Source organism: Corapipo altera, unplaced genomic scaffold (genome assembly GCF_003945725.1).
Source record: "Corapipo altera isolate COAL_440 unplaced genomic scaffold, ASM394572v1 0, whole genome shotgun sequence".
Lineage (NCBI taxonomy): Eukaryota > Metazoa > Chordata > Aves > Passeriformes > Pipridae > Corapipo > Corapipo altera.
This window is the reverse complement of record NW_020884872.1, coordinates 58105703-58127259: the sequence shown is the minus strand read 5'-3', so window position 1 is coordinate 58127259 and position 21557 is coordinate 58105703. Positions and strand designations below refer to the sequence as shown.

The 21557-nt window shown below is 42.3% G+C and overlaps 1 protein-coding gene across 6 annotated transcripts in view; it reads right to left on the bottom strand.

The window, feature by feature from the left end:
* Positions 1–1139: 1139 nt before the first annotated feature.
* TSC22D1 (TSC22 domain family member 1) overlaps positions 1140–21557 on the bottom strand; it is a 92936-nt gene continuing 72518 nt past the window's right edge. For 2 of the 6 annotated variants that reach the window (XM_027649343.1, XM_027649340.1), the window contains 2 exons: positions 3695–3746; positions 1140–2554 (listed from right to left, as the gene is read on the bottom strand). In XM_027649343.1, coding sequence (XP_027505144.1) covers positions 2297–2554; positions 3695–3746 — 310 coding nt within the window. In that variant the 3' untranslated portion in view covers positions 1140–2296. Of the gene's footprint in view, positions 2555–3694; positions 3747–3954; positions 3990–4163; positions 4471–16067; positions 16585–21557 lie in introns of those variants that run through there. The other 4 variants (XM_027649358.1, XM_027649349.1, XM_027649367.1 and 1 more) reach the window with 4 other exon arrangements.

Below are 21557 nucleotides of genomic sequence, written 5' to 3'. Positions count from 1 at the left end.
CTTAATCCACGAAAAAGAAAAACCTTGCATTTCTCTCTGGTGTTTCCTCATTAAGAACACTTAAATTGTACACTGACATCTGAAGAACACAAACTACAAATTCAAGTTCACACTCCCACAGAGACACACTCATGCATGCACTTGGATATGGCAATCCCAATAAGGGCAATTCAACTACTTATGCTGTGATCCAGCTAAGCAGTGCCTGCCTGAACTGCTACATGATGAGGATCCACCAAAAGCAAGAATTTAGCTATAAGTTACACAAACAAGTAACCTGTCCTACCTTTGAATCCTCAGCCTTCTTATTTCATCTGCTACACTTGATTACTCTCAATAACATGAAGCTCTACAAGAACAGCATCTCCTGATTTTCATTACATGGAATGAGCAGTCATATGACCCTATAAAAAACCCATTGTAATTAACCCTTACATTTTAAGTCAAACTCATTCCTTGTATTCACATTTTAGGCAACCATTAAAACTGCAAATTTCTTTGTTCCCCTGGTTGCAGCTTATTGATCCAATTGCATCTTATCTAGTCATTCACCTGGACACTTGTAGTCTTAGATTCAGTTTAATCATCATTACTAAAGAAGAAAGTATTTTTTTCCAAACTTAAGGAAAAGTTTTATCTACACACAACTGGAAATTCTTCTCAACATTTCTCAGAAGGCAGAATAATACTCTAATACAGGCTGACCCGCTGGGAAGCTGCAGTGCTCAGTGCCTTCATCAGCCTAAATTAAGGGTGTGGGAGCTGCTGCCAGCATGGGATGACCAGTACCCAAGTAAGGCCAGTTTGCCAGTAGGAAACAACTTACATATATGTTCATGGCTGATCATATACCAGATGTCTGGGCTCCTACAGTCCTGATTGCACAGGACTGACCCAAAACCAGCAGCTTTGCTTAGTCAGGCCCCCTACTCCCCCCTCCTTCATTTGACTTCATGATCTCTCTGTTTTTAAGAACTGTGGAAAGCAGGAGCAGCATTTTCAGCTGAAACTAAAACTCTGAAGCCAATAGGCAGCATCTTGCACCCTGGCTTTGGCCTCCTGACCTCACTGCTTATGTAAAACTGCATTGCAACATGTTGAAAGTGACTGCAGTTAACACCAGTACAATATACAAACAGTGATTTATCAACATTGTATGCTTTATTGAAAGTTGACAAGTGCAACAGTTAAATACATTGACGTGTTACAACTGTAGAGAACATGCACAAAAACATATGCATACTACTATACACATCAAATGCAAAAAATCCATACTGGGAAATTCAATTTTTTCTTTTTAATTCATTGCTAGCAGGGCTTGATAATTTTTGGAGTGGTTTTTTCCCATCTTCAATCAAACTACAATGAACAATGATTTACTTCAAGATAATCAGCAGCCAGGGAACTTCAGAAGTTACACAAAGAGCATAAATCTGTCAAATTCTGAACAGTTGCGTAGGTGCATTCTTATTTATGTCGCATAAAAAAAAACAACTTTCCAAACTTCTTCAGATCAGCCAATGAAACAACTAAACTTCAATCTGTACAACCTAAATAGTTACAGTTTTCTATTTTACAAAGTAATTACACTAAATACACAAATATACAGTAGGCAATTAACCTTCATTGTAATTATCCTATGACCCAACAACTGTATGTCACCTACCTGTCTTCTATATATAATACAGCTTTATGCACCTGTCCACTGCTTCAGAAAACGGTGCAAATATTTGCACTTAAGGTTTCAGGTGACAATTAAGTGTTAAACACTGAAATTACCTTTCTCCCTCTTCCTCTTAGATCCTATGCACCAGTCCACACTTTGGAACCCCAATGCACTACAGGGGATTGAGCCACCACTTTTTACTCCAGTCCATTTCTTCATGTTTCCAAGCTTGAAAAGCACTTTGTATCAGCTGTATCACTGGATGAGCGGAAGATTTAAAAACAAACCAAAAAAATTCAGGCATGCAGCTTCGTTTCCCAGCCATTTGCAGAAGCTGCTCAAGTCCCCAGTGTACTTGTGCTAATTCTCTGGAAGAAGTTTATTTTATTCAACCAACCTAAGAACAAAGACTCCTTCAAGCCAAAGGGGTAAGGGAGGGAAGAGGGAGACAGATAAGTGCATAATACAGGGGGAAGAAGTCTCTCCTGACGTATGCAGGGCATGGAGTCCCCAGTCTGGGTTGCAATATGCATTGAAATGGATGAAGGGTGGCTGTAGCAGATTCCCGCTAGTCCTTCTTGCTCTGGGCAGTCCAGAGGCCAGCAATCACAATGGCAATGACATCTTGAGCTATGCTGAAGGCCCTGAACCCTGTGATGCCGGCTGAGCAGGCTGTTGTGTTGTCCCTTGTGACTGGGAAGAGGAAGGCGGAGAACCAGTCTGCAGCTGTGCTTGGAACTGGGCAAGCTGCTCTGGGCTGGCAAGTGTTTTTAGCAGAGTGTTTTCTTGCTCCAGCTGTGAGTTCTTCTCGATCAGCTCTTTGATTTGCTCTTTCAGGACCTCCACTTCCTCCCTTACTGCGTACATCAAGTGGCTCTTTACCAGATCCTGAAACGCAGAAGAGAGTGGGTGTATTAGGAAAGCAGCCCAGCATCAGGCCCGGGCTCCCACTCTGCCCAGCCAGAGATGCAACGGATCCCCTTCTGCAGAGAGCCAGTGTTCCCCCAGCTCTGCATCCCAGCGAAGGCACCGGGCCGGGTCAGTCCCTCGCAGGGCCCGGGCTGTCACACACGTGCGGACCGGGGAGGGCAGCAAGCCCCGCCCCTCGGCTCCAGGCCCCGCCCCTCGGCTCCAGGCCCCGCCCCTCGGCTCCAGGCCCCGCCCCCCGCGCGCCGGCTGCAGCCAGTTCTGGGCACAGGTTGCCGCATTTCCCTCCCTCCCGCCTTCCGCGCGCGGCCGCGGGTGACGTCAGTGCGCGGCGCGGCCAATGGGCGGCCGAGTTATTTATAGCCGGGAGTTAAAGGCTCGCAGTTTGCCTAGCAACAGCCGGAGAGGCTCCCGGGAGAGCGGCTCCAGGCACCGCTCCAGTAACAAAGGGCGGCCGGGCCCCCGGCACCGCGCCGGGCGCTGGGCGGGGGCCGGGGTAGCGGTCGCGGCGGCCTCCGAGGAAAAGCCGCCGGCTCCGGGCACCGCGATGCCCGTGCCGCCCGCCGGGAGAAGGGCATGACAGCAGAGAATGCCCCGGAGACAGCCCGAGGGGGGATGCCCTCGTTTGGCTTGCGCTCTCCGGCGCTTGGAGCCGAGTTAAAAAAATAAAATGAAAAGTGCCCCCGAACGCCCCCTCTCTGGGGGTGTAAAACCCCGCAAACACAGGCCGCTTTCTGCCCCAGCAGCGCCCCTCCGCCGCCGCATGGAGCCGCGATCAATCGCTTGGGAAGGCAGGAGCCAAGCGCAATGCCGTCATTCCCTCCGCGGCATCGATACAGAAACGTGCGCGTTCCTCCCCGCAGGAAGCCTTTGATCGATTAAAAATAAATTTAAAACAAACAAACAAACAAACAAAAAAACCCCAACAAGCAGACAAAAAAAAAAAAAAAAAGCCCCTGAACCCAAAACCGTGTCTCCCCCTCCCTCCCCGGTCCCGCTACCAAACTGCGTCCCCGCACGGGTTAACCATCGCCCGCCGCATCCCCATATTGTTTACTGCTTCAAACACGAACAAGGTTTTAAGCCCCCATCGGTACGTACCATCGCTTGCTCGATTTTGTTGTCGATAGCTACTACGCTTGCACCAGAGGAGCTGCAAGAGAGAAAGAAAGAGAGAAAAAAAAAACATTAGCAGCGTCTGAATTATTTAAGAGACAAGAGACGCGGGCATTGGTAGCCAGTTGGCTGAGAAAGTCATCCTCACGCTGGCTTGCCGCCGCCTCACCGGGATGCTCCAATGCAGCAAAGCAACCTGTGAAGCTCCCGAGCCCCCCGCCCGCAGCCAAACCAAGTACCCCTACATTTTGTTCCCCAACAGTCCACAAAGATGGAGCTCGACTGCAGGCTGCGGCAGAAGCGCTGGGCGCCGGGGAGGGCAGCACCTCCAGGGGGAGAGGCGGGCGCCCGGTGCCCGCCGCTGCGGCTCCCCCGGACAAAGGAGCCAGCCCGGCGCTCACCTGCCCCGCCACCGCCGCGCCGGCACAGCCGCTCGGACACAACACTTATTTACCTACTGTCGAGCCTCAGAGACGAGTTGTCGGTGCCCAGCAAGGACGATAAGAACGAAATCGAGAAGTGTCTTAGTTGATAAACTCCTAGATCCATTGCCACCGGTCTACAACATTGGGCATTCATGCGACCGCGGCCAGAAACGCTCCACGGGGAAAAAAAAAAAAAATCAGGTCTCGCTCCTCCCGGCGGCGTGTGTGCGTGCGAGGCCGCTCCGCCGGGCGAGGCGGGGCCGGGACCCTGCGGGGCCGTGCGGGGCTGCGCTCGGCCGGCTGGGCGCGGGGTCAGCGCTCCGCCGCGCAGCACAAAACCCGGGCATCCCGGCCCCCCCCCATCATTTATGCGCCGGCGCCGCCTCCCATTGGCTGCGCCGCCCGGGCCCCGCCCCGCGCCGCCGCATCTTATTATCGCGGCCCCCCCCCGCCCCCCCCCCTCCCCGGGCCGGCGGCGCCCCCGCGGGACGGGCCCGCACGCGTGGGGGGCCTGGGGGTGGGAAGGAGGCTCCGTGCCCCCGCACCCGCGAATCGCGGCGCGGCGGGTGCCGGCGCCGTGCCGACCTGCACCCGCAGAAACGGGGGAGGGGGGGGTTAAAAATTAATAAATAATAATTACTAATAATTATTATTGTTGTTATTATTATTATTATTATCGGGCCAAGGAGCGGCGGGGAAACCCCGCACGGCCTGGCGGGAGCGCGGGACGCGCCGAGGGGCCGCCAGTGGCCGCGCCGACACCGCCACCTCTCGGCGTGCGGCAGCGCCGCACCCGGGGACAGACCCAGAGCGGGGCATTCCTGGTGCCGGCTCCCACGGCTTATCCAGCGACCCCGAACCGCCGCCTCGGCCCGAGATCCGCAAACTTCAGTCTCGGAAAGCAAACCCCACACCCGGCAGCTCTGCCCGCTTCGTCCGTGCAAGGCAGTATAGGCAGGATACTCAAACACTGCAGATAAAACTGTTTCAGACTCTGACGATCCCCCTTTATCCCTTGCACACACCTTACGCGCCCATAAAACTATTTCTGAAAAAAACTTTTCAGCCACTGATCGTCTACAAAAAGTGGCACAAACCTGTGGATTTCTAGCAGGCCAGCTGACACTATTCTACAATGTAACAGGGAAAATGCCTCTTCACTTTTCTTTGGATTGCACCATAATGGCACTTACAGTCTTAAATGTTGCAGCAGCACATGCATTAATAATTCAGGAAAATATTCTTCCCCCACCTAACTGGTGTTTTTCTCAACAAATGTTATGCTCTCGTATCATGGAACACAGCAACTACAGTCACTACCCATTCAAGTGATCCTCTCTACCAGTAATAGCTTAGAAAGAGACCCAATGCTAAACTACACCAACACAAAATACTGCCACAAGAAACAGCCAACCTCTAAACCCACTATTTTCTAGACCTGCACTTTCATCCAGTCGTTACAGTACTTAAAGGCACAAAAAAATAAAGTCAAAAACCTCTTCCATTCTCTATAGCAAACTTCTCCAAGAGCTACCAGTCACATACATCACAGGTGTTGCTCCCAGAGAAGCAGGAAAGCCAGGAGGCACGGAGTAATCATCTTAAAGCTAAATTTAGCATTTGCGTATCTGCATCATCCTTCTTAGTTTATTTATGTTGTCCTAGACTACTATTCTTTCATTCAATAATGCCAGCAGAGTAGTACAAACTAATCCTATTCACAGGGAGGTCACATTTAAGAATAAGAGTTCCTCATAGCCACTTTCCCGTTACCACATAGCGTTCCCATCCTCCAAGGGCACAACTCGTGGGATATCTGGGGAAGCTGCACAAGATAGCACCAAACAGGGTGAAAATTAAAGGAAGTTTTTTTAGAAAAAAACCTTGTCTGTACTGACTCACAAATGTGTAACAGCGAGTAAACTGGAAGAAACACATTAGAACACGTGCATCAGGCTCCAGCTTCCCAGCTCCTGACGGACAAACACCAGTAACCATGTGTTGTATGAACACTTCACTCAACCACTTCCTCTGCAGAGGTCACTTACTACACACGATAGTACTCATTGTATTCAGTGATCAAGTAAGCCATTCGATAAACAGATCCAGAACCACATAATCTGTACTGGAGTCTGTATCAGCTTCAGTCTCAGACTTGATCTAAATTAATGTTTTATGACAGATTGGGCTTGAAAATCAGTAACGTCTTGAATAACTCCCCATGGCAGTTAGTCAGGACAATTATCAATATTGCAGCTGGACACAGCCTCCGGGGCAATCTCTGTCCCTGGAACTTCTTTATCAGGGGCAGAGTAGGTATAAATAAGTTCTATCACTGCTAATCAGGTTCTTATAAAAGAACTTGAAGAGAGCAAACTCACAGGTCTGAACAGACATACCCTCCAAACACCTGTTGCAGGTGTTGCAAGACAGATAGCAGATATTTGTATGTAGTTTCATTTATACATGTAAAAATAATGTCATGGATGCTTTCTAAGATGATTGTTGGTGCTGCCATAACGACTGATAGTTATCAAATACCATTAGTCCATTTAATACAGAAAAATTATACAATTCTCAGACTAAATTAACAATAAATAACACCACCCTCTTTAATCTATATTAATCTTCACGAAGAAGAGATAACAGATATGATCCTAAATCAAATTCCCACTAAACTCAGTAACCATGTTCCATTAACTTCAGTGGGCTTTTAGCAAAAGCTGTCATTTATTTTTAGATGCCTACAAGCAGATTCAACAGAAAGCTATCAGCTGTGTAAGTAGGACTGCATATTAAAATGCACATTCTGCTTTGCCCACTCCATAAAAAAGCAAACCATAAAGTGTCCCTTTAGGGCTGAGAAAGGTCTAAGCGCTCGGATCATCTAGGAGATAAAAAAACCCACGACATTAATTACTTTCATCCCCGAAACTGGGGTGACGTTTTTGGGGAGGAGGGGAGAGCATCACTACCTCCGACGTTCTCATTTCAACACCACCGTTATCTGCCTGACAAGGACAGAGACTGAACTGCATATTTAAAGGTTGGGGGATTGCTGTTGCTTTTTAAAAATATCTCATTTATGAAATAAAACAGCATATGGAAGATTTAAGGAAAATAGTCCTCCAAACTCCATTTCACAATAGAAGGGCGTCAATACGTCTACTGTGACTCAAAACCTTCTAACTACCTCTTTTAACACCTCATTAACAGATAATAGAAGACATTAGACTCCTGCAAAAGCTTACATTCCTGGGAGCAGAGGTGAGAAAGGCTGCAGAATTCCCCGTTTCTGTAAAGCCGCTCTGGGTTTGCATTTAGCTAGACAAATTTATGCCTGTTAGGCCCTGGATATGCAACGAAGGCCGTTTGTTGAATCCACTCACACAGGATCACAGACTTTGGAAGCCTGCATGTCTATGGAGCACCCCAGGTGTTCACAAACTGCATAAAGTAATAGAAGATCGAGATGGGTTACTGAGAAACCAGCAGGGGAGAGTACAATATAGCAAAGAAGTATCTCACCAACATCTTTGATCCTCCATATAAGGTAATCAAGGACTTTTTAGTAGGCGTCACCTTTTGTAGTGTTTCAGTTCTTAAAAACTGTTTCTCTCACCAAATAATTTCCTCTTGTCTCAATTTATTCCTGCTTAGCACTTGAGAAAAGTGCTTTTCATCTCAAGCACATAATGAGGGAAGCTGCAGCACAGAATCATTCTGTCTCTATGCAAGTCTGGTTTGGCATATTTCTGTGTGTGTTAAAATACTCGTTCACTTAAAAAAATATCAAGTATCTTGTCAAAGTATGCTCCCTTCAGATTACAACATTAAAAGTCCTAGACAAGCATCTCCTGAACTTAAAATAAATCTTGTCTTTTGATTATGTTACAAAGACATCACACCAGAAACCATATCAGAAAACAGCAATTTCTGTCACAGCACACTTTCATCTTATGCTATAGACAGGCTGTGGACTTCCAACTACAGAATAACAAGTACTGAAGAGGTTAAAATTAAAATCTGCTTTTTCCTCAAGAAAAGGCTACAGTAATTAGATTCCATCTGACTGTGCATTTCACTTGGCATCTACAAATGGTGAATAAATGGCAGAGTATTATTCTCCCTTAAAATTCATAAATTCAAAACTCTGTATATTGACAGACACCTTCCCCCCCCTCCCCCAATATCCAATTTATACGAAATTGCTCCAAGCTAATAACCAACCGAGGAAACTCTGGCTTCAGTTGACATCAAGGACTAAATGTTTATTTATTTCAATAGGCCATAATTTTTTTTCTTCATCTCAGTAAAGGCATATAACCAGAGAAGCTGTCCAGGGAACTTTTTTCCCCACAGTCAGTCATATATATATACATATATATGTTTTAGCAGACTAAGGGGAAAAAAAAAAAGAAAAAATAAAGAAAAGGAAAACCACCATGAAAAAACCACACCCCCACAAGCCCACCACGTCAGAAAGTCTAAATAAAGATCACAGAATCTCAGCCAACTTCCTTTTCCAGTCCCAAAACTTTAGATAAGATCTTGATTTAAAGAAACCAAACTCTTGGGAACTTACTGCTCAGCTCCAAAGGCTAAATCCAGAATTCTAGATTGAATTCTGCAAATTTCATTTTACATACTTCTAAATTTAAGAAGTTCTTGCTATGAGATATTACTTTATGAGTTTTCCTAAATGTGTGTTTTTCCTCCCCTATAGTAAAGTTATTTGCATCTATAATTTAGTTTATTAGTTTGCTAGAAATTTGGGTTTAGTTCGATTAAAAAAAACCCAGATAAAAGGGAAAACTACACAAGACACTAGTGAAATGAAGTCCTATAATTTCTTTTTTTTTTTCTTCCAGATGTGCAAGCATAACTAAATAAATATTTAGTGGAAAGAATACACACACCCTAGCGGGGTTCTGGAAATAACCTGACAGCATCTCTAATCACAGTGCATACACAGAAGTATCATGCTGTGAGCTCTGCACAAGAGACAGAAGGCTGCATTTAAAGCAAGAAGATAACCATGTAAGATCAAAAGACAAACAAGGAGTGGTTCTTACTGGTTCCTCTGAGGATATCCTCTTTCTCTTTGACAGGCAACTAATTGCTAAGTCAACCTCAGTTGTTTTTAATGAGAATTATTGTGATTCTACCAATTCAAATACTGACAAAACAAAACATCAGGTCCATATCAAGTACCTGGATGTAGCCAAACGAAGAGGATCCACTCTTTACTGGTCAGAGAGAACTCTGCAAGGAAATATGAGCCATCTTAAAGCAATCTGGATGCTTGGAAAGGGATATATGGCATCCCCTTTCCTGACATCATCCACAGATAACCATCTAGCAACGCAGCTGAGATGAAGGACCCTGTTCTATGTATATCCATGGAGTTTTAAAATCTCCCCACAGAGCCAACTGAGGTCTATCATAACTCAAAACCTGAAATTATATCCAGATGCTACTCCACTTAAATTTAACAGAGCTATACATTTTCAGTAACATATATCTTGGGAAGCACAGGCTTCCCTAATTTGAGATCCAACCTTAAAATGAGTAAGTGAAAAATATTTAACTTCATTAAGAGTGAAAGCCCTCCTCAGTATCCTCTCAAGTGCCCTTGACCAAGAACCGCAAAGGAAGAAATCAACCAACCATGTTAGCATCCTGAAAGTTTTAAGTGAGACATCTGAGCCAGGAATTGATTTTCTTTTCTCCAGAGAGCTGCATACAGTATCATTCTGCATGCTGACACTGCCCCAGTATGGAAGGGGAAAAGATGCTTAGTGTCATAAATCAGTATATATAGAAAAGTGATAAAATGTTACAACCTCTAAGTTTCACTATCCAAAGCATGGAGCTGAAATTAATTTTTCCTCTATGTGAAATAATTTTAGATTTAACTCATAAAGTGTGTTCAATTCCCTAGTCTCATGTGTAGCTTTTTCAAGTGTAATGCTTTTCTCAAAGGCAAGAAGAACACCTCAAGGTAAAAACCACTTACAGTAGCATTTAATCCCACTTGTTGTAACTGTACAACAGATTTTTCAAGCACATACTCCAAAATTAAATGAAGAGGGGAGGAAAGAGAGTCACTGAAGCATTTCAAGTTATGCCTAACATAAGAAAAGAACATGGCAAGTATAGGAAGGAGTTTGGTACGTTGATATGATGAGCGTTTGGAAAGATGAAATTCTCTGTATTAAAAGGCATCTCTGACCAAAAGGATAAATAGCCCAGGAGGAACTTCAGGACAATGACTGACATCCACCCACCCCAGACTACCTCGATAGCAGATAGCGAGATTTGGTAATCAAATTAAAAACTAGTCAAATTAACCTGTAACTGAAAAGGGTCACCTTCTATTATTTTTAAAATTCTTAATATCTTCTGTTTCCTTAAGGTTGCAGAAAAGTGACTTTTCTGGAGGGTCCCGGTGCGATCCTGGAGCTTCCGGAGGCTCCCAGGGGGATCCTGGAGCTTCCAAAGTATCCTGGAGGTTGTGGATGATCCTAGAGCTTCCAGAGGGTTCCAGCTGGATCCCAGTGCTCCCAGTGGGGTCTTGGGGCTCCCAGTGGATCCCAGTGAGATCCTGGGGCTCCCAGTGGGATCCCAGCTGTCCCAGTGGATCCCAGAGCCCCACTGGGACATTTCCACAAAATGGAAATACTGTCTTACTGAGTGGTGATAACTGTGGAAATGGGGGATGGAGGACCTTAAGCCCCTCCATTTCCTCCATCCACAGACCCTTGTAAAGCTTACACCCGGTGTGCCTTTCTTCTTTGTTTTAACTATTGAATCCATTCCTTCCTCTTTTCCCACCTCCTCCCCTTTTTCTAATTGTTCCCCTTGAAACCATATTGGAAAACTTGGATCGGCTAATAATTTAGTCATGCTTATTAAAAAAGTACTTATATGGCATTAACAGCTGGCTTACACTTCTCACTGAATATCATTTGCCCTTTGATGGCCAGTTTTCAGTGCAACACTTAAAATTATGCCTGTATTTCCCACAGCAGAAACCTATCATACTAGAAGCCAACTCAAAGTTGCTAGGAACAAAACCAAAACCTCTGCAATTAACCTGCATTGTCCTATGGTCTTCAGGAAGTTTGGAACGAAGTGCCCTATCCCAGCTTTTACTGAAATAAGTAAAAACAGCCAATGATGAAGAGAAAAGTAAGGAAACGAAACATAAAGTAAGACTTCCTTGTGGGAAATGAGTACCACGGGATCAGACAGAGGTCAACCCCTTCTCAGCTTGTGAGGTGGCAGATCACTCATTACCACCCTGCTGTGCAGAACGATTTTTAAGCCCATTCTGTTAAATAATAATAAACTCCCAACACTGCAATTCGTTAACACTTGTAGGACAATGAAGAGGATAAGCTGTGAGTTCAGTGCAACTTTTCTTCTTTAGCAAATACATTAAGACAACAGACCTCTATCCAACTGATGTTTTACATTCCCACAATTTCAATCTCTCTGCAATCACTGGCACATAGCTTGACAGGTATCAGCAGTATCAATGAACAATTAAGCAAATGACTTTCAGATTAACTCCTCTGGCTCTAATGCATGCATATTACAAAAATTTGTAATACCATATTTCCTAATCTCTGAGTGGTCAAAATAATCTACTCTAGTTATGCCTCAACACACAGTTTATCATTTGGTGACCACCTAAAAAAAAAATATAAGGAAAATTCAAGACCTGCTGTTCCACCGAAGCAGAACTGCACTTTAACAGGTTGAATTCACTGTAGTGTATTTAAAGGTATTTTTATACCTGAATGGAGATTTTAATTAATAGAAATCAAATCCCATGTACCTCCAACCAATCACCAATCAGGAAGCAGGGGGAGAATTTCCAGAAACACGTAAGAACGTGGCCTGATTAATTCCACAGTGCAGCATATCCCAGTCTTGCTCCCCTTTATCAGCCACCAAATCAAGCATTTGTTGGATGATTTCCTGCCTAACCTGTACCTTCCCCCACCCCGTTTCCTGTGAAAACAAGGATATGAGAGGAATTAGATGAATGCCTATGCTTCAACTCTGTACGGCACTGAAAAACAGGTAAAGCTCGAGTCTGGAGTGTGAAAGCACTCACAGGCTTCTTAATCCAGGCATAGCTTCAGTAAATCAAGAGACACAAATCCTGCTGACTCACAACCGCAGAAATCCCAATACAGTATCTCTATATAAATACCATTTACACTCTCCTTGCTGAAGGAACAAATTGTAAAGCAATATTGATTTGAAAGAGAACACAAGATACCTGGGAAAATATGTAAGACTGTGAAATGAGGTGTGCTTAAAAACTTAAAAATTACATAAAGACAACCAGATCGAAATTTTAATTTGACCTGGCTTTAGAGATGTATTACCTATTTTAGCACAACACTTCATTCTTGTAACCCTGCCACACTGCAAACAAAAAAGGACAGAATGCAGATGTGCTGGCTCAGCATATTTTGAACATGTCCCTGGAGTACCTTCTAGGCCAGAGACTGTGAATAGCTGGCATTGGTCCAGGTCATCTACATAAAGCCTGAATATCCTGACGGCCTGTTTCTCCTTCAAGTGCAATTCAGCCTTCCTCAGTAACCCTACTGATCCTCTAAAGAAACCTCAGGCAGTAAAGAAGCTCATTTTCCACAGGACAGCATCTTCTAGCTTATAAGCAGCAAGTACTTGAGACTGTTGGATCCATGGTGGCCACGTGGGGCAGACACCATGCACATTTAGCCACCCTTGAGGCAGACATTCTGCAAACAGCAGAAAACATACTCTTAATCTTTTAATACACATTGCAAAGGAAAGATTACAGCATATTATTCCATACCTAATCAGTATCTGGATAACTGTCATTATGCAGAGATGACTAAATTTATGAGTGGCACCCTGTTTATGAAGCAGTCTTGTTTGCTCCCTAAAACTGCTGATGCCTGTTTTCTGGTGGATATCCACCTAAAATGTTTCATTAGATGTTCCAAGGGTCTTTTGTACAAAACAAGGTCCAAAGCTCACGTATATATTATGCCAGGTATGTATCACTTCTGAAAAACAATTACTTCATCTTCCAGAAACCACCAACATTACAATGACACCCTAAACCTCTGTGGCTTAAAAAAATTTAAAACAAAACCCAATCCCCACAAAAACAAAACCCAAACAACTCCAGTATCAGAAGTCAGAGATGAGTAACCCACTTAGTAATGCATGGGAGTCCAAAACAGCTCCCAGGTATGTTTCCTCATTCTCACAAAGGGTGTTAGCCCAGTGGCCATTCTTCTACAGCATCAACACCATGAGCTGTGACACCCTGTCAAGAGATGGGAAGGAGAGAAAAATCCTTGCTGTGATACAGGATTTAAAGCCCCTCTTCCAGCTCTGCCAATGCAGCCAGGGAACGACTGCTGCAGTGTCCCATCAAGCACAGAGGACAAGTCATCTCTTCTAAAACCCACTCTAGGCAACCTCCCATCCAGGTACAGAACAGGGGAATTCCTCTCTGACTCTTCCCAGCTACTGCTAATTGCTAGAGGCCCTTGCCAGGTGAACAGCAACATCAATCAGCAGCTCAAGTAAAAGCAGTCATGACAACTATAAACAAAAATATTTACAAGAGAATGTTTGAGTCACAGGGTAGCCCTGCTGCAACTCAGATAGGCTCCTGCCTCGAATTAGTTTGCCCAAACCTGTTTTTCAGCCCCATTTCTGAAGAACTCAGCATTTAAAACAAGTTCTTGATAAGCTGAAGCGGGCAGAAAAGAAGCACTGAGCCGATTCCGAGATTGGGGTTGGGGACATTTACTTATAGACTGAAAAGAAGTCAAGGTACTTGAAAGGATCCTTTAAGTCATTGGAAGGATCGAGATGTGACTTGAGTGAAAAATTACCTTTAAATAGGTTTCAGGGGTTGGGTTGTCAGACTTTTATTTTTTCACATTAGAGTAAAACTATTTAATATTTGCCTAATGATGAATTAAAGCCTGTCTTTTAAAAACAGTAAGAACAATTAGTTCATAAATATAGTGGGTTTTCCCCACTATTTCCTTGATATCCCCATTTCCAGCTGCCTAGTGCTAGACAGCTCTCCAATAGCACATAGACATTGGAGATCCCTTTTCCAAGTGTTCCTCTTTCCTCCAGAAAGCAACACACAACTGGATGCTCTCTCTCAAATTCTGCATGTAACCAGAAAAAGATAAATGCTTCTTTGTATTTGACCCATGCATTCAGCAGGGTCAGTTTTGGGAGAAAACATAGAACCATATTCAATATTAGCCAGAGAGGTTAAACCTTCATTTGCAATGGTGACGTGACAGCCAGCCAACTCTAACCCACAGAAAAACAATGAAGGGAAAAGCAGCATCTCTGCAAGAGAAACTAGAGGAAACAAAAGCAAATGAGAATAGAAAGTAGCTTGCTGAATAAGACTACAGGAAAAATTGTAAACATTTTCTGTATAATGTTAACAGATGCAGACTTTGGTTTATGACTAGAGGTGACACAACACACTCCTAGGTGTATCAGTAAAAGAGTCAGTTAGAGCAAAACCTTTTAATAAAATGCAGAAAGGTCAATGAAAATCACACATCTACTCCACCACGTTTTTTTCATTACACATTTTATGGAATAACTTGGTTCACGGTAGGAAACAATCTTCTCAATACTACCTTTCTTGTTCAGTAATATATGATGACACCAGTCACTGCTACATACACATGCTGCTCATTCATAACATACCTGTTGCCATCATATATCAATTGCTACTATAGAATATTTCCATTAGACTGGTTCCTTACACATTCAGATTCATTTAGTATAATTTTCAATGTCAATTTAAAAGTTCAAGCATGTTTTCAGAAACTGCTGATTACTGAAAAAAATTAAAATTGAGCTTTTAGAAAAAGGTTTTCAATGTATAATTTTATACTCTTTGAAGAGGCACCATTCAGAGAGAAAAGCTATTCTCCACAGGCAATACCACAAACATAACATGACAAAAATGTCAAGTTAAGTATATGTTCTAGTTGATATTTGTCAAAATTTATACAGAATCAAGGGGGTTGGATTTAAAGGGTGTGCCATAACAAAAGCACCAGTTTAGAGATCAGAAGTTTAGAGATCAGAAATTCCATGCTTTCTCCCACAGATGGGTATTTGCCTTCTATACACAGAAAAACAACTCTGCAACATGAAGAGTCAAGGCAATTTGCCCCCCCCACTGTCATGTATTTTTAACTCAGTAAAATAATTCTTCTGATTCACCAAGTTACTTGGTATTTACTTTAAACACTAAAAAGGAACCACATCCAAAACATGCATTTCATATTTCACTATTTATATGGCAAAGGAGGTTAATAACTGAAACTTGCAGAAGACTAAGCTGTATTTCAGTGCCTCTCCAAACATTTAACAAGACTGATTAACTAAAATTCTCTTTAATCATGTCACAGTACAGAAGATAGTGTATATTATGTACGAAAAAGTATTTGAATTAATATAAACTTATTATCAACTAAGTTAAAAACCCTATTAAAATTCTCATTTTTGGTTTAGTATTACATCATTTAAGATTTGGAATAACTGGAACAACATTTTTTTGAAAATAGGAAAGAAAAGTAGTGTAATGGCAAACATTTTATAATATGGATTATTTTAAATTCTGCAGTAAATATTTCAAGACATGTAGATTTTCACTGAATAAGTAAACAACTCTGCATGACAGTACTCTCAACCAGTATGATATTCCTAGCTTGAAATAGGTCTAACAAGTGCCAAGCACCTTGATTTAGAAGAAGAATTTTTAAGTACTTGGACAACAAAACAGTTAAAGGAACCATTAAAAAAAAAAAGGGAAAACAAATAAACCAAGCATCTACATATTAAAAACTTTATATAAATACCTCTTCAGATGCTGTTCCAGCTCCAAGAATAACACTTTCATGGTTATTTGTTCAGGACCTTGTTTCTGGAGAAATGTCACTTTCATCGAGGCATCTATTTAGTACCTGCTGATTAGTTTCCCCCAGACAGAGGGTCGGAAGAAATACCTCTCAGTCCTTTGTGACCATAAGATCAGCATTAGCATTCCACTATTAACCACAAGTCCTGAACTCTGCAGCACTTTCAAGAATTGCAAAGCCTTGCCTGTTAAAGATTATCCACTTGCTTCAATTCAAAGTTTGCCGAGTTTAATAGTGGTTGGTTATGATCAAGAAAAACAAGAAGGGCGAACAGTGACGACACCATAGATCCTGAGATCACATGGTGTTCTGTTACATAAAGCATCAAAAGAGATTAAAATCTTCATGATTATGTTTTCAAATCTCAAACAAATGCATCTTCTTTCAGCAGTGCCAAATTCACCAACTCTGAAGCTGATTCAGCCTGCTCCTGCTTTTTCTGAAGCACATTTTAATCACTACAGGTAGCTAATTCTGCTTAGAGAAAGGCAGCTTAAGTAGTACTGCTTCTCAAATTAAAGTTCTAGGGCTTAATGGCAGTTCCAATTAGACACAAAATTGACAGTACCCCGTTTGCCAGAAAATATTTTACACAGGCAAATCCTATCCTTGACTGCTATTTTAAAAAGAACCCATGATGACAGTTTGAGACAGGCATCTAGTTAGTCTTCTGCAGACCAGAAAAAGATAGCAACTCATCATGTATCAAGCCAAAAATCTATCAACTATTGCATTTTCTTCCTCACAGAAACAGATCACCATAAGGAGGTTTTGGTGCACTATAGTAACTCCATACCATGCAACTATCACCCTATATGCGTAGGTACCATTATAACATTGCTTCAACCCAAAGATATTCCTTCCTCTACCATGTTAAATGCTTTTCAGTGTGAAGAAAAATTGACTGCCCACAGTACATTGTAGAGAATCAAACAAGATTCACTTTCCTACTCTACAGGCAAGCTGGAGACCAGGAGATAACCCTTCACCACGGAAGTAGCCAGCACGTGTGCAGGAACCCCTGCCACACAAAAGTGCATGGGCACTGATGTTACACTCTTTTCATCAGACCGCAACCACAAAAATGCAAAGGCAAAACCAGAAATCAAACCTAGCAAATGTTACTTGGACTTACTGCTGACTGCTAAAGTCATGCCAGATGTGTCTCCTCAAGCAGATTTGCCTTCTAAGACCATACTGGAAAGAAACCAAATGGAAGGGTCAAACAAGTTCATATAATCATAGAATATTTTGGGTTGGAAGGGACCTTAAAGATCATCTAGTCCAAACCCCCCACCATGGGCAGGGGACACCTTACACTAGTGCAAGTTGCTCAGGGCCCCTCCCAGTCTGGTTCTAAACACTTCCAGGAATCTACAGCTTCTCTGGACCTCCTGTGCCAGTGTCTCACCATTCTCACAGCAAAGAATTTCTTTGTAATATCTAACCTAAACCTGCCCTCTGTCAGCTGGCTCACAGCATGGCCATATACTACTTATCAGCATTTCTGTTCCACCTTGCCAAGGCAGTGAAGTGGTAACTGATGGCAAGGGAAGCAGGTATTACACAATAAAAAAAGAAAGGAGTCTGGCTTGGGGGAAGAAGGGAGGGGTAAAATCAACTCTACTTATTAGAACCAACAAGTCTACCATCACAAACAGGGAATATTTTGTTTAGGCAGCAGTGAGGAAACGAACAAAAGAAAAAAATGCATTTTTTTTTTCCCTTGGGAATGAGGGATGTAGTGAGATTAGTTCCCCATTCCCAAAGCCTAGAGGTAATTCAGATAATTTGAACAGGGCATCAGATGTACTAACTGTGAAGCAGGGCAGAATATTTCTAAACTGTCTTCCCAGAGCCTTGTACGCTCACAATGTTCCTTTTAAGGCACAGCAAGGAGATTGAAGCAGACAAGTTACATTTTGCCATAAATGTTTCTCTCATTTCATCAAGTGCACCTCTCAGCACAGCATGGGAACGGATAACAAGCAGGGCTCGTTTTAGCATTCTCCTCTAGCTCCCACTGAAAAGCCACAGAGGTGGGGCCACTCGGTGGAGCAGTTGCATTCCTGGATCTTGGTCTTTGGAGAAGAGGCAGACAGATATAATGGCCCTAAAAGAGGGATGCTTACTCTGAAAGCAGGGCAAATCTTGAAAACTTGGAGACTTACGTGGTATAACCACATCTAAAAGAGAGAGGTAGATCAGGCTTCAAGGAAAAATAAGTAAGGAACAAAAGGATCAACAATAGTAGCAATCAACAACTATAAAGACTGTCACAGAATATTCTGAGGTTGCAAGGGACCCAGAAGGATTGTCAAGTCGGACTCTTAAGTGAATGGCCCATAAGGGGATCAAAGCCAAGCCCCTGGTGTGATTAGCACCATGCTCTAACCAACTGAGCCCAGTACTATTGAATAACTTCAATATTCAAAATGACATACTACTTATAGCCAGGGGTCTTGCTTATTTTAAAGAGCTGAAGCATCAAGCTGACTAGAAGAATGCTCAAAACCAATTACAGAAAGCCGAACCAAGACAGAAATTTTCATTTCAGTGCCATCCTTACACATCCTTCTAGAGTCAGAGACTCAGTACAATAATAATTCCTTAAGAATCCTACTGGTTACACTGTCTTACATATCACATATGCTACAGCTTCCCTTGGACATTCTATAAAGTACACAGCTGACCTGTAGCAGTCATGTTCAGCTAAGTCTGTATCCCACAGAACTGCGGCAACAGAGCTGATTGGCTTCAGATTTTAAGCTGCCATTCTCCTAACCCTCTTTAACATGCTTCTAGCCCTCTCTATTGTCTGTATCCCCCTCTGTAAAGCTGCACAGTTGACACCAGCTAAAAGGACAATCCTTCTCCGTAGCTACTGCACATACAGTACGTGCACTGGTCACAGGTGTTTTCCAGGACGCCTGAAACAATGAGTACACTTTGAAGTATGTTGGAGTGGGAAAGGGATGAAAGCAGTGATGTTAACCTTTCCTGTACACAGTCTTTACTTTCTCCTTTCCTATTCCAAGATGTCCTTTGAACAGGAGCTCCATCATGCTAGCAGCTGTGTCATGAGAGTTAAAAACAAGGTCCAGTAAGTTATGCACATCTGACTAATACATCCCTCAGCTCCAATGCTGCTCTGATTCAAATCCAGATTTCTTGTATAGTCAGAAAGATCATTAAGTGTTAGATTACTCTGGGGGGAAAGCAATTTCTTAAGAGGTACAAATCTAAGCACTGAATAAAACTTAGGAAAGATTAATAACTGTACTATCGGCTCACATCCACACACACATAAACAGTTCTATTTGCATCTCATGAGTTTATGCTAAAATCCTTGTGTCTTGCTCTGCTTATTAAAAGAAGCCATGTCAGAATCAGTTTGAAAGTGAAAAGTAAATATATATATATATATACGTACACACATGCACATATATATATACACACAGCCGTGCACATATGATGCAGAACTGCAGAATGAAGCAGCTGAATATATTCAGTAAAGGAGCAAGTTCACTGCTAGGCTCACAAAGAAAATGCTTCATCTCTGGTAACACTAATCACTTTTCCTCATGCATCAGCCCCAATTCGGGTGACAACATTACAGTAAGGCAACACTCACAGGCTTGATTTGATGCTACTTCTCTAGCTATGTCAAGTAAAATAGTTTCTATACCATTGATCTAAAAGCACCTCATTGAAATTCATCACTTTTTTACTTGGGGAGGTTTGTACCCCAGAGGAGTCTTATCAGTTCCACTCACAACCTTAACAAAAACCAGCAAATGATTTGAAAATCAGCAAACTGATTTTCAGTCAGTTACCAGACTGAAAACAAATTAATCTTTAAACATGACTGCTTCAGAGGCAGCTATTCCGATAACTACATGATTTTTCTCATAAGCATTTCCCATAAATTTGACAAAGCTCGTTACAGTGCATTCAAGTAATTAAAAGGATTACTCAGTTATCTGTAAGTCAACAACTTACAGGCAATAAAACCCACAAAGATATTGTAAGCCTACTGGATTAACTAAGCGATTGAACATTTTTACTGCTTTGAAAAACAGCCTCTAGCTGCAACTGAAAAATGCCTGAAGTACAAGGATCTTCATTCTTCTCCTGCCACATTCAAGAATTCAGCATCAAGCTATGCCTTCCTTTGTACTGAACCACCCTGGCTCTTATATAAAGTGACAGATTGCACACAGATGAATTATCACTCCAGGTACATCAGAATGTCAGATATGGGTAAATTTTAACATTTAATGAAACAAAAAACAAGATTTCATGCATGATAGCATCAGGGTACCTAGGTTCTCTCCCACCCATAGCTCTTATGCCCACAGGGGAAGGAGGAGCATATTTCAAGATTCTTAATTTGTGGTACTCCTTGACGGTTTTGATTTAAAAAAAAAAAAAAAAATAAAAAATTTAAAAAATGCAGCAGCCCAAGTTAAGATCTAAACTGTAAGTTAATGAATCTGGCATTCACCCAGCAGAATTTACTGTTTACATCAGTAAACAGTACTGTTTACATCAGTAAACACTGAATAAAGTGTAGCACTTCAGCCTGAATTCCTCAGCATGTCACACATTGGTGAGTGAGCTGCCATACCTTCATAGGTAAACATTTAGTAGGTTCATTTTCCACATTCTACAGAGGACTTCAGAGACAGTTTGAATAATGCAGACTTCACCATAAGAAAAAGTAGCAAGTCAACCTTTAGACTACAGACATAAAATACCCTATGGTAACAATGTCAATTTTGATGTGATGCAACACACTAAGAATTTAAAATTCTGATGTGCATACAAGTGCCTGATAAAGCAGAAAACATACCAGACATTCAACTCTTCTGGAAACTTTAAAATTCCAAGCATGCAATCCTTAAGATATTTAAGGGTTAAAGAATTCCTAAAATAGTTATCCAAAATTCACGTAAGTCACCAGGACTTAAGATTTCCAAAGTTTGTTTCATGATTACAGTACAGGGTCCAAGACTACTATTTTACAAATATAACAAATAAACCTTTATATCAAGTTACAGCACTTACTGTTACCAGCGATGTCCCATATACCATTTGCATCCTAACCTACAGGGGTTTTTTAACGATTTGTTACCCTCCACTCTCCTATCTTAAATCAATCTTTATGCAGTGCTTTGGCACAGGGTTTTGCAAGGTTGCTAGTCAATGACAGCATGCAAAAAATAAATCTGACTTCAGAAAATATCTATTAGAACCACTCAATGAAGCAATGCATGCTGGCTTGTCAAAGAAAATAGTTTTGACACCAAAAAAAGTTAAAAAGCACAAAAAGCTGTAGAAAGACATCTGCACTACAATGAAAACCGAAGTAGTGAAGTGAAAGACAAGAAGGTGGACAAGAAACTGGGAAGTATTTCCAAATGCTAG